The following is an 11,777-nucleotide window of genomic DNA, read 5'->3' on the forward strand; positions in this document are numbered from 1 at the left end:
ATCCCTCAATATCCAGGCTTGTAAAGTTGCGTTCATTTCCAATTCGGTTAATGACAAAATCGAGTTAGCTCTGCAACTTTTTTCGTTTAACCATGGTAGAAGGTGGAGAGCTTTAGATGGGTCTGATAGTAGGCAAGTGGGTGGACTGCTTTAGAAAAATGAAAAAAATAAAGAAACTGAAAAAAGAAAAAAAATCAATTTTAACAGTTGGATAAGTTTTATTAGATTTGCACCGTCCAAATAAAACACCAAATATATAGGTTTTATTGTTCAGACGCCTTATTTTGTTTGTAAATCATGCGTTGGCCACGTAGACAAAGAGGCGTGTCTTAGCTATACTTTAGAAATGTTAAGTGTGTAAGGTAGTCCGCAAAAAATGGCCACGTATTTTGCCTTATTTTTAATTAGTTTGCAAACTTAATTATATTCTTAAATTTGTAAAAATCATTCAAAAAGAACTGGTTTTAATCTAACCACTAAAATTATGACATCCCCAAGCCATCCAAAAAGAACATATGTTAAGGATTGTTCGCGCATGAAATCATTTTAGAGATCACCAGATTTGTTGCCTGATAAACCAACCATAAATATATTTTTTTAAAGTTCATGTGAGGAAAACCAAAAGTATAGGGATGAAAGTGCAAATAAAAGTAGAAATATAGCAATTTTACCAGAAACCTTATATACTAGGGTTTAAGTTGGCCGAAACCTTATAGCGCACGAAGCACACAAATGGGGAAAAGATCGAAGAGCTCAAGGAAAGGGAAGAAGGAATGGAGAGCCAACATAAGTACTGAAGATATTGAAGATTTCTTTGATAATTCCACTAAAGATGCTCTTTCCGGTGGTTCTCTCGCTCAAGTTCCCAGTGATTCCCTCTTTTACGTCGACAAATCCAGAGGTATTTAATATTTAAGGATTTCTTTCGCTTGTTCAAAATTGCTAGCAAGTATTATTTGTTCAAGTACCAAACATAGTAAAACAAGCCAATAGACTGGTGCACACTTATGTTTTCTAGCTGATGTAATTTTTAGATGAATTCGTATGTATACTATTTACTATTCCAACAGATTGAACTTTTTTTGGCTGGGTAACTATATTTAGAGTATTAAGTGTACTAAGACAAGTCTACAAAATAATTAATCCAAGTAACTGTGTAGGATGTACAGTAAGAGAGTTGGTTTTGAGTGATCCTAAAATTGGCTGAATTGTCAAATTGTGGAAAAAGTCAACCTTGAGAGCAGATTGAAAGTTCATTTCAGCTGTAGACTTGCAGGTACCTTTCAGTAGCAGTTGTTTGGATGTTAGTTTTTAGTAGATGGGGCTTCTGTTCACATCCAATTATTGTGTGTATAATGAATCCTGACGAAGTTTTGGGATATAGTAACTGACATTTTTGGATTAGAAGAGAGCAGTTTAGAATCGCCTTAGTACTATTTCTCTGGAATATTTAGCAGTTCTGTCATTTTTTGTTGGTGAATCATTCTTTAATAGGTCGTGACAAGTTTATGTCTATGATCCAGATCTTTCAGCAAAACGGAAAATTGAAAAACACCGGGAGAAAGTACTTCGATGTGATAGTATGCTACAAAGGAATGCCTTTGTCGAACCTGTACCTTCTTCAACTGGGAAAATGTCCAAGAAGAAAAGTAAAGAAGTTCAGATAGCCAAAGATAAGGGTCAAAAGGTTTTTCACTATTTCTCTTTAAAAATGTTCAATTTACCAATTGCAAGATGTTATGACTGCCCGCTTCCTTGCCATAATTCCCCTTGGCTCAATAGGGGAGACTATATATTTGTTTGAGTGCACATTTCTAATTGATCCTCAGTGATTATCTCTTCTTAATTTTGGGCAATTAGGATTTGGCTAGTGGAGATTCTAGCATGGTTGACATTTGGGATGATAAAGGTGCCCTTGTGATTCAAACCTTTTCTATTCCTTGTCACTTCTGTAGTAAAATAGCTTTTCTGATACAGACTTCACTGCATTGTTGCAGGTGAACTGGTCATCAAAACTAAAAAGGTACACTTTTTTCTCCTTCCCATAATTTGGATTTTTTTATTCTTTTCTCTGCTCCCTTTCTTTTTTTGGGCCACCTGTCAGGATTTTCTTTTCATCTTTTGTGTCCTTATGCATGAAATACATCTGTGAAATCAGCTGGATTTTCGACTGATAAGTTGTGATAAGATATCTGCTATAGGCTTATAAATGCACACCCTTCTTTATAAGGACTATTATTGTTGCTTTAAAATGATTACCTTGAAGTCAACTTAAAAAGTGATTAAATTTACGCCAAATGAATATTTTATTTTCCAAGAAAGCATCACATGTAAAAGCATCTCTGTAAGGAACCATTTCCTTGCACAACCTATGTGCCATGTTATCCTCTCAAAGGATAGATAGGAGTACGAAAAAGGAAAAAGAGGCATGTGATTGAATCTAAGGTCCTTTATTGTTGAAGGTAATGGGCCTAATAAATAGAATGGATATAGAGTATCCATTATAGCCGACCCTTACTATGTTCGTGATTTAAAAAGAGATAATTTTCAAGATATGCACATTCCAAAATATACACACTTAAGATAGTGAAGTTTAGAATTGCGCAATGTTACCAAGGGAGGAGATAATATTGATTTACATGTTGTCACCTGCGCTTAGTGCATATCGTTTGTACCTACCTGTCTTTTCCTTCCTCGATCCATTACTTCTCTATCTTAAGTGTGTATATTTTGGTATGGTCCTAAAGCTCGAGTATTTGAATTGTAAAGTTATGATTTTCCTAGAACAATTATGCATCAGTGTACTTCTCGAAAAGGGAAAAGACAACTCTGCATTAGTATATGTAATAAAATTAACATGCATTGCCTGTGACAGAAGCCCAAGACAACTGTTATTCCTGCTGTGGAAGTTGAGCCTCCAGGATGCTCATTCAATCCGGCATCCGAAAGTCATCAGGTAAAACCTGATGTCTGTGTGTCATATTTTGCTATTACCTAGCTCCTAGTCCCTGTGATTAGTAACTCGCTCTGTATCTTCTCAATTCAGGATGCATTAGCTTGTGCTGTTGCAGATGAAATGCAGAAAATTTATAGAAATGAATTGGGGCCGGAGCCTATTCCGTTAATTGTTCCTGGAGAAGCAGTTAATGAAGAAGAGGTAAGTTGATTATGTTACGTTCTTGCTAGTACCTTGACCATGGGCCTTGCAGATACTTAGTGGGCTAACTTGATATAAGCATGCACTGAAGATTCTTTTGTCTCAGATGTATTTACTTGAAGCGGACAGTGGGAGTGACGTGGAGAATGAAAATCTAATGGAAGATGGAACCACAGAACTGGAGAAAAGGTAAGCTTCTGTTTGTTGCTGGACTGTCATGATAGTTTTACCTATAGAAATGTGTTTTATTCATTGCCAGCTCAGTATTCAGGAGTATTTAAAATTATATTACTTAAAAGTTCGGCCATCAAACTTTGAACTATGTAATTTACTTAACTGTGTCTGTTCATATTCGTGGACTCCCTTAAAATAGTGAATAGGTGAACCATAGACAATCTTTAGGCTTTAGGCTTTAGAGAAAAAATAAGGTGACAATTTGAAGTGTTTTAAGAATTTGCATGTTAAATTATGCTGACAGTAAAATCAATTACATATCAATTCTGGAGACTGGTTACAACAATTCAGCGAAGTTAAATTTTACTGTAACTTTACAAGGCTAACATGAGTTGTTTAGTTCTCGTTTTTATAGTAGCTCCCGATTGTCGATTACTATGTTCAACTCCTTATCATCATCACTAGAAGGCAGTTTAGTTTTATTTGTGTGGCTTTGCATGTTTAATAGTTTTCACAAAGTTCTAAGCTGATGGATGCTTATGAGGTCCAAGGCGATATATCCATCCCTATCACAGTTGGACTAAGACCCATGCTCCCTTTGTCCCTATCATTTGGACCCTCTTTTGCCCTATTCTGTTTGGTTTACTTGTTTGCTGCAAGTGGAAAAAGTTCCTTTTTACAATATTAGTAGCTCTTATTTTTCCAATATTTGTAGTTAATGCGAAAATTCACATTATTTCAATAACTGGGCAGTATTAGAACTGGGAAATAACAGATTCAGTTTTTGTAGGGTTGAATTTGAGCTAGTGGAGAAGGTCTTTGTTTCCAACACTTGTAACTCTTCTTTTTCCAATATTTATAGCTAACCCTGCAAGTTCTCATTTTTTTTCTCGAGGCGGTGCATAGTAAATTGTCAATAATTAAATGGTACTGGAAGTCTTGAACTGGGAAAGAATTTGAGCATCCAATCCAAAAATTTACGTCAATGAATGACTAGGCCAAGACCTTTATAAGACCTCTGAAAACCCTTTGGCTGCTTAAATATGTTAAGTTAAAACCACAACTACATTTAAAATCATATTTTAATGTGAAGAGGTTTTCTCCTTAATCTAGTTGAGTTAAATTGTGTGAGCTGATCCCCGGTAAGCATGATAGATAATATGGAAGCTGTTGTTGCCGTCTGACTTCATATCTGTTTCCTTTGATGGTAATGATCCTAATCTTCGAATGATGTTCTGTTGTAAAGTGACCGGTGTTCAAAATTTTCTTTTTTGTAAGACAGCTATGTGTTCTGAAATTTTGCAGTGCGCTAGGTTAGCCATTAGCTTCCCTTGCGATCCATTTTAGGTTGAGTGCATTATTACAAGTTGATGCCTCACCTTCATTTAACATTTAAATGAAATTACACGTCATTAATTTAAATATTACGCAGGCCTCAAAAGCCCAAAATGCTAACACAAGTTGAGAAGAATCGACGGGCTAGACGCAAAGAACAGCTGAAAGCAGAAGCTGAAGCAACAAAAGCAGAGAAGCTCTCGAAAGAGATTGACAGGTTTGTGATTGCTTAGAATATCAGGAAAATCATTTTCTAGTTAATGGAATTTGCCTGTGATGAGTTGTTCTCGTGTCTGCAGCTTACCGGATATAATTCAAGAAATAGAGAAAGAGGATGAAGAAAAACAGAAAAGACATCTCCGTCGTGTTACTGCTAAAAAGGAAAGACTAAAATCTTGTCCACCACGTTTGGGAAAGCGCAAGTATGTGCTGTTTCATTCTTTTAAGTAAAAAATTTCAATTATTGAATTTCTAACTGTGGAAGAGAAATGGTTTTTTAGAACATCAGAATTCAAAGGGATCTTTATGGTTATAACTCCTAAAAAAATTTCAACTTCTAGCTTACTTGATCTGAGCTATGAGAGTTGTTTTTCTTGTGCTTTTGTTTTATTGCTACAACAACTTTGGATGTTGAAAAGATAAATGGCATCTGTCATTTCAGATTCGAGCCTGCTCCTGCTCAGGTCTTACTGTCTGAAGAGATTACTGGTTCCCTCCGTAAACTGAAGGTTGTCTTCCTGATTTCGAATTTCTCCAAAATGGTTGCTCTGACTTCTATTTCTATTTTCAAGAATTTCTTATGTGGATTTTCTTTCTGTTGCAAACAGGGGTGCTGCACCCTTGCAAGAGATCGTTTTAAAAGCCTGGAGAAAAGGGGACTTGTTGTTCCTTCAAAAAAGAGTTGCAGGTTAGTAAAGCTCATCAATCATCCCTTGTCATCACTTGCATTAAGCCAGGCTTTCTGGTTAGCTCACTTGTTGTTTGAGATTTAAAGGATTCTCAGACCATCACACTCATATTGCATGTTCGGTTGAATGAGGTGTCCACCATGCAACACTGAGACTATTGTGGAGAGTTCTCCTTTTTGTGTAAATCTTTTGAGACTAGCTTTGTACATGTTCTGTTATGGCGACATTGTTGATCATGAAATTAGCTAAATATGCCTTGCGCTAGCAGAATGTGATGGTACTAAAACCCACCCCGAATCGTTGCTGATGTTGGCCAGTCAGAAAATTGGATGTCATTCTGATAAAACTTTGTAGTATTTGTCAAAAAGAGAGACGAAAAGAAGAAAGTAATAACGATAATGCTGCTCCTCGTTTTAATCTCAAGTAGCCAAACTCTTTCCATCTGCATGTATCAAGTATTGGCCAACTTGTCCTATGCATTATTTTATGCGAAGCATCAAAACATTTCTTGCTAATTGTTTCTGGGATGTGGATGTTTGCAGGAAATAGAATTCATCCGAGTTAATTGCTAAATTACATGGATAAAATGTTCTCATCACTGCTTCTGAGATCACCCGAGCACTTGGGGTGACACACTCTAGACAGCAGGGTCTTGGTTTTTCTTGTCAAGCCGATCAGATACCTAGGATCTATTCAAGCCTATACAAATTTGTTGGAGTGGAGATTTAGCTGCTCTTTGCTATTAACAAACGGAGATGTAAATTTGTTTATTTACATACTTGGTTTATTATACCAAATTTTGTAGTCATGGTCAATACATTTGCTTTGGGAGCAAAAACTAGTATTTTGGAGATAGAAGATTGCTGCTTTATTGATTACTAAATTTGGCAATGAGCAAATGCTATTACTTAATATGTTCAAGGAATCTCTCACAATTGAGGTGGAAAGGAAACATGATCACCGCTGTCATAAGATCATTCTATTGTGATCACTGCTTGCATGATGATTCTCTGAGGGAAGGTTATCCGAGGGAAGGGGTTAAGTGATTTGTTAAGATAAAGAACTTTCTCAAAAGATCGAGCTCTGAAGAAGTGACAACCAAACTTTTAGCTTAATCATTTGGATACTTAATCCTTTTTAACTTATTAGTCGTTTGGTACGTGGGACTAAGGATAATAATCTTGGGATAAAGTTTTATCCTATGTTTGGTTGGGAGTATTAGCTAATCCCGTGATAACTTTTATACTAAAATGGTGGAATTAGGTATCTCATGTAGAATGTGGGATAATTAATGTCATGGAATATCCCACCCCATGGAGTATCATATCCCACCATTGTAACAAATGACTCATTTACTTAGGCCAAAGTACGTCGCCGTAAAAAAAGTTTATAAGTTGCGGACAACTTTTTGATATATTTTGGGGTAGAGCTGTCAATACGGGCCGACCCATTCTAGAGTTCGGAACCAAAATATGGTTCTTTTGGACTCAAAGAATCGAAATGTGTAGAATAAAAACATGGTGACCAATTTATATATAACGTTTTTTTAAAAAGACGTTATACCTTAATGACCGTTTGCCCAGTTAAGTATAGCATCCTTTTAAAAAGACGCTATACATATAATGTTTATTATTAAGACGCTATATATATATATATATGGGCCCACAAATACTTATTCCGGGCTTAACTGACATAACAATAATTCAACTGGGTATAGCGCCTTAAGCTAAGGCGCTATACCTCAAATAATTGAACCCCCAGACTGGTTTTTGCCTTATTTAAAGACGTTAAGGATTTTGTAAAAATCCATTCAAAAATATTCTCAAGTCTTGTGAATTTTTTTTTCATTAAGTTATTTTGCAATTTTTTCATAATGTCTGAAGAATGAAGAATTAGGGTTTCATTATATTTGGAAGGGGGGGGGGAAGGGTGAGGTTGTGGTGGCGAATAACTCAGTAAGCTATAATTTATCTCCACAATATCATGTTAAGTTGCCACTTACAATGGAGTACGATACATTGGTATCATTGTTATGTAATAAAATAAGTGTGAGCAAACGTTCGGTGAATATTAAAGTAACCACAAGATATCCGTATTTTGTGACTCCGCAAGGGGTTGCTTGTTATGCTGACTTTAACATTGAAGACGATGAAACTCTGAGAGATTTTTTGAGGACTCCGGATGAATACCGGGAATTTATTGTGATAAAGCTGTTGGAAATGTACGTCAAAGTTGAAGACGTTCGCAATAATGAGGTTGCGCAAAGTAGGGATATCCCTCAATCATCGGGTCGTTATTTTGGAGCAGTTTTAGCTTAACAGGTTCTGGCTGAAAGAGTTTGGCCGGATCTAAACTTATCTCCACGGACGAATGAGGAGCGAGGAAATAATTTCTCCCCTAGTTTATACAATCCACAAGTCGAGTGGTAAACTTCAATTTTCCTTTGTATTACGATGTATATTTTTGTGTATTGAATTTGTATTAACACTCATATATTCTACAGGGGGTATCGACCAGATATGAATTTACAAGTTATGAACCAACGACCAGTTGGAATATGTCTAGTTTTGGTGTGTTGGATCATGGTGGTCCATCCGGGAGTCAGCATCAACAAGATAATGTGTGTCATGGGATATCAACACATTACGATTTGTAAGTGAATATATAAAGTTATATGTAATGTTTGGACCAATTTGAGTAACTCATTATTTTTTTTATTGTGCAGTGAAAAAGAGCAACTCGATGGTCCTGTCCTTACTCAATTGCCCGAAGACGACATATTTAATCGGGATCTGGCAGATGCGCAAAGTCAGGAAGAGAATAGTGATTATGACAACAATGCTGATGAGTCCGAAGATGACACACTCTTCCCTGACAAGGGTGATGATGAGGAGGAAGATAATGCTGAACTTGATTTGATGAGGGAGCATGCTCCACCTCCTGTTAGACCAAGAGTGTACGAGTCCCATGTGCCGTTTCATTCAAGGGAGATTCCCTACCTTGATCATTTGCCAAGTATGCCAGATGCAGATGCCCTCATAAGGGATATTGATGAAATTCGGAAAGCAATGTGGGATGAATCTAGAACAACGGTGTTGTCAAAGGGCATGCTTTTTCTTGATAAACCGCGCCTAAGCAAGGCGGTGAAAATGTACAGCGTAAAAGAGTGTCGTGAGATGATGATATGGGAGTCATCTCCGGATGTATACGAGGTTATTTGCCGTAGATGGTTTACATGTTGTAATTGGATGCCGTGTGCGAGGAAGAAGAAAACAAATATGTGAGTTGTGGGTAAATACATTGGCACCCACAATTGTGAAATGGACACATTCAGTGGGAATCACTTTAACTTGGATATTGACTTGATTTCTCTTGTCTTGATTCCACACATTGAAGCCTCCATAAGGTACAAGATCGAAGAGTGTATTACATTTGTCCACCAGGAATTTGGGTGTACCATTATCAAAAGAAAGGCATTTCTCGGGCGCAAACAGACATTTGAAATTGGTTATGGTAAATGGGATAAGTCATTTGCATCTCTACCCAGGTACATGGTCGCATTGCAACACTTTAACTCCGGGACTGTTGTTGAATAAAAGCTTGAGCGGAGTTCTGGAATACCAGAGCATATATTCAAATATGTGTTCTAGGCATTCAAACCAGCAATTGATGGTTTTGTGCATTGCAGGTGGTAATATCCATAGACGGCACTCATGTCTATGGAAAGTATGATATTAAGTTGTTGTTCACCGTTGCAGTAGATGGTAATAGAGGTATATTTTCCCTAGCTTTTTCTATTTGTGCCAATGAAAGTCAAGAGACATGGACACTATTTTTGAACCACTTGAAGGAGCACATTGTCAGACAACTTTCAGGTATTTGTCTAATATCTGATCGGCATGGTGGTATTTTAAGTTCTGTACAGCATTTGCCTACATGGCAGGAACTGTATGCATATCACCGTTACTGTATGAGGCACCTGAAGGCCACTTTCTAGAAGGAACATCCCAACAAAGACTTGTATGATTTAATGTGGATAGCTGCAACTGATCAACAAGAGTGTAAATTCAGGAGGCGCATAGAATCGATCAGGCAGGAAGACAAAGGAGCCTATCGTTGGTTGATGCGACATGAGCTTGACAAGTGGACATTGCATGCAGATGGTGGAAGACGATGGGGAATTCTAACTACAAATGTGTCAGTCTTTCAATGGGTTATTGAACTCTGCACGTGGATTCCCTGTCACGGCCATGGTGTGGATGTCATTCAAACAGATGGCTGAGAGGTTTGTTAAAAGGGCTAGAGGTGCATCATCATTGATGGATAGAGGTGTTGAATTTATGCCAATACCAATGAAAAGATTTGAGAAATACAGTATGCGAGCACATTGGCATTCATATTTACAGTATTGCAACGAGCAAAATATTTTAGAAGTTCGCACCGCTATCCATCAAAACCGGGAAAATAATACACACACCGTAAATGAAGCCAGAAGGTTATGTTATAATGGGAAATGTTCCATCTGGCATATGTCGTGCTCACATGCCATGAAGTGCTTTTAACATACAGGTTTTGTGGCAACCAGCTACGTTGATAAGGAACATAGTGTCTGGAGTAAGCCCTAGGTTAAATGACAACATATCACTAGGAGCATGGTGTGGCTCAGGGTGGTCACCTGGCTGATCAAATCCAACATCCTCAACAGGTGCCTCCACGCCCCCTTGTTGGGGACCAACTCCTCGCCGACCCCCACGACGTCGTGGGACACCCCTACCTCTCTGGGCATGCCTGCCACATCGACCACGTTCAGGCTGCACTGCTGGCCCACAATGGTACTGCTCTGGCCCCATATAATCAACCTCGTTTCCTAAGCGCTCATCATCTCGGGCTTGCTGCAATGTCCAGGCAGCCAAATCTATAACCTGCCATCCATACTCGTGCAAAGTGGCTGCTCCCTTGCCGGTACGGTGTTGTATCTACAGTCTCAACTGGTAGAACAGATATAGGCCAATAGCCTGCACAACATGTAAAATATTAATTACGAAACTATAAGGTTAACGTTATAACTAAGTATACCAAATAACATACCAGCGCCTCATGCCTCTCGGCATATGGAACAAACCGACCGCCAACACGATGAACGGGATTCCTGACGAAAAGTTGATAATGCTGCGGTACCAGCCCATATACTCATTCTCACCATCCATGCATTCGGTTGGAGGGGGTGGGGGAATCAGGTCACGCCACTGGTCCCAAATCTTGATCTGCAACTCTAGCTATGCCTCATATGCCTGGTCAACCCTCGAATGATTATCCCACTGGTAATGTGTCCTAAGCCAAGTGGGCGGTGGAGGTACAAGATGTGGTCGACCAAACTGGCGAAGGACTCGCTCAGTGGCATGATGCTCGACAATATCGAGACACATCAACAGGATGGAATATCTCCACATAAGTCGCCTCGGGAAAACTGGATATTAGCTCGTCACTGTATGGCCTCCGAATGAACTATTACGTAAAAATAGGAACCTTGAGTATACGCAACACATATAAATCCAGGCCAAGTAAACTTAAGTATAGAATTTCTTGTGTGGCCTCCAGCAGATCCAACAAATCCTTGCAATAGGGGAGATTATGTCGAGCCTCGTACTCATATCCATATCCTTGCCTATCATCCCACCTCCTAGCTAAAGGGATAAACGGTGGAGGTGGTGCATCCTAAGCTATGGGTAGTAGAGGTGGCTGCAACTGCAGGAACCACTCCCAGGGCCAAACCTAATATACAATTTGGACGTAAAATTTAAGGTATATTTTTATGATGTATGTTATAATGAAGAGAGTATTTGGCTATATTTTCACCTGCAGTGGCGGCGAAAATCCTGCAATGTTTCGCTGGGTGCCCATGCTTGCCCGACACATCTGCATGTACAAGTAACCAAGAACAACAACACCCCAACTGTAATCATGTAAATCATTTAGCCACTCAAGATGATGAAGAAATCTCAAGCTGACTAGGTTTCCCGAAGTGTTTGGGAAAAATACCCCTCCAGACATAAGCAACAGTAGCAACCTCGTGTACCGGTTAATATGAAGATCCGGTGTATCATCCATAAAGTCAGCATGCATCACCTCCAGATGCAGCTGGACGGGTGCCAACTGCAGACGACTAGCCCCAACCAATGCACCCTCATCCGCTGGCCGAAATC

At 38.6% G+C, this 11,777-nt stretch overlaps 1 protein-coding gene across 1 annotated transcript; it reads left to right on the forward strand.

Moving 5' to 3' along the window:
• The first annotated feature begins 535 nt into the window (after positions 1-535).
• LOC104249249 (ribosome biogenesis protein NOP53) lies at positions 536-6,495 on the forward strand. Its single transcript, XM_009805628.2, has 12 exons — positions 536-901; positions 1,524-1,687; positions 1,861-1,909; positions 1,998-2,023; positions 2,876-2,956; positions 3,047-3,157; positions 3,264-3,346; positions 4,764-4,883; positions 4,966-5,088; positions 5,328-5,394; positions 5,494-5,573; positions 6,117-6,495. Exons 1-12 carry the CDS (start codon positions 733-735, stop codon positions 6,121-6,123), a joined length of 1,080 nt encoding a protein of 359 aa, XP_009803930.1. The 5' UTR covers positions 536-732; the 3' UTR covers positions 6,124-6,495.
• The last annotated feature ends 5,282 nt before the right edge of the window (positions 6,496-11,777 follow it).

This window comes from Nicotiana sylvestris, chromosome 3, assembly GCF_000393655.2.
Source record: "Nicotiana sylvestris chromosome 3, ASM39365v2, whole genome shotgun sequence".
NCBI lineage: Eukaryota > Viridiplantae > Streptophyta > Magnoliopsida > Solanales > Solanaceae > Nicotiana > Nicotiana sylvestris.

Excerpts from the sequence above, each read along its gene's own strand:
- LOC104249249 (XM_009805628.2), top strand. The coding sequence starts at position 733 with ATGGGGAAAAGATCGAAGAGCTCAAGGAAAGGGAAGAAGGAATGGAGA. Across the intron at positions 3,347-4,763 it reads ACCACAGAACTGGAGAAAAG|GCCTCAAAAGCCCAAAATGC; the intron begins GTAAGCTTCTGT and ends AATATTACGCAG. Across the intron at positions 5,395-5,493 it reads GTTCCCTCCGTAAACTGAAG|GGGTGCTGCACCCTTGCAAG; the intron begins GTTGTCTTCCTG and ends TGTTGCAAACAG.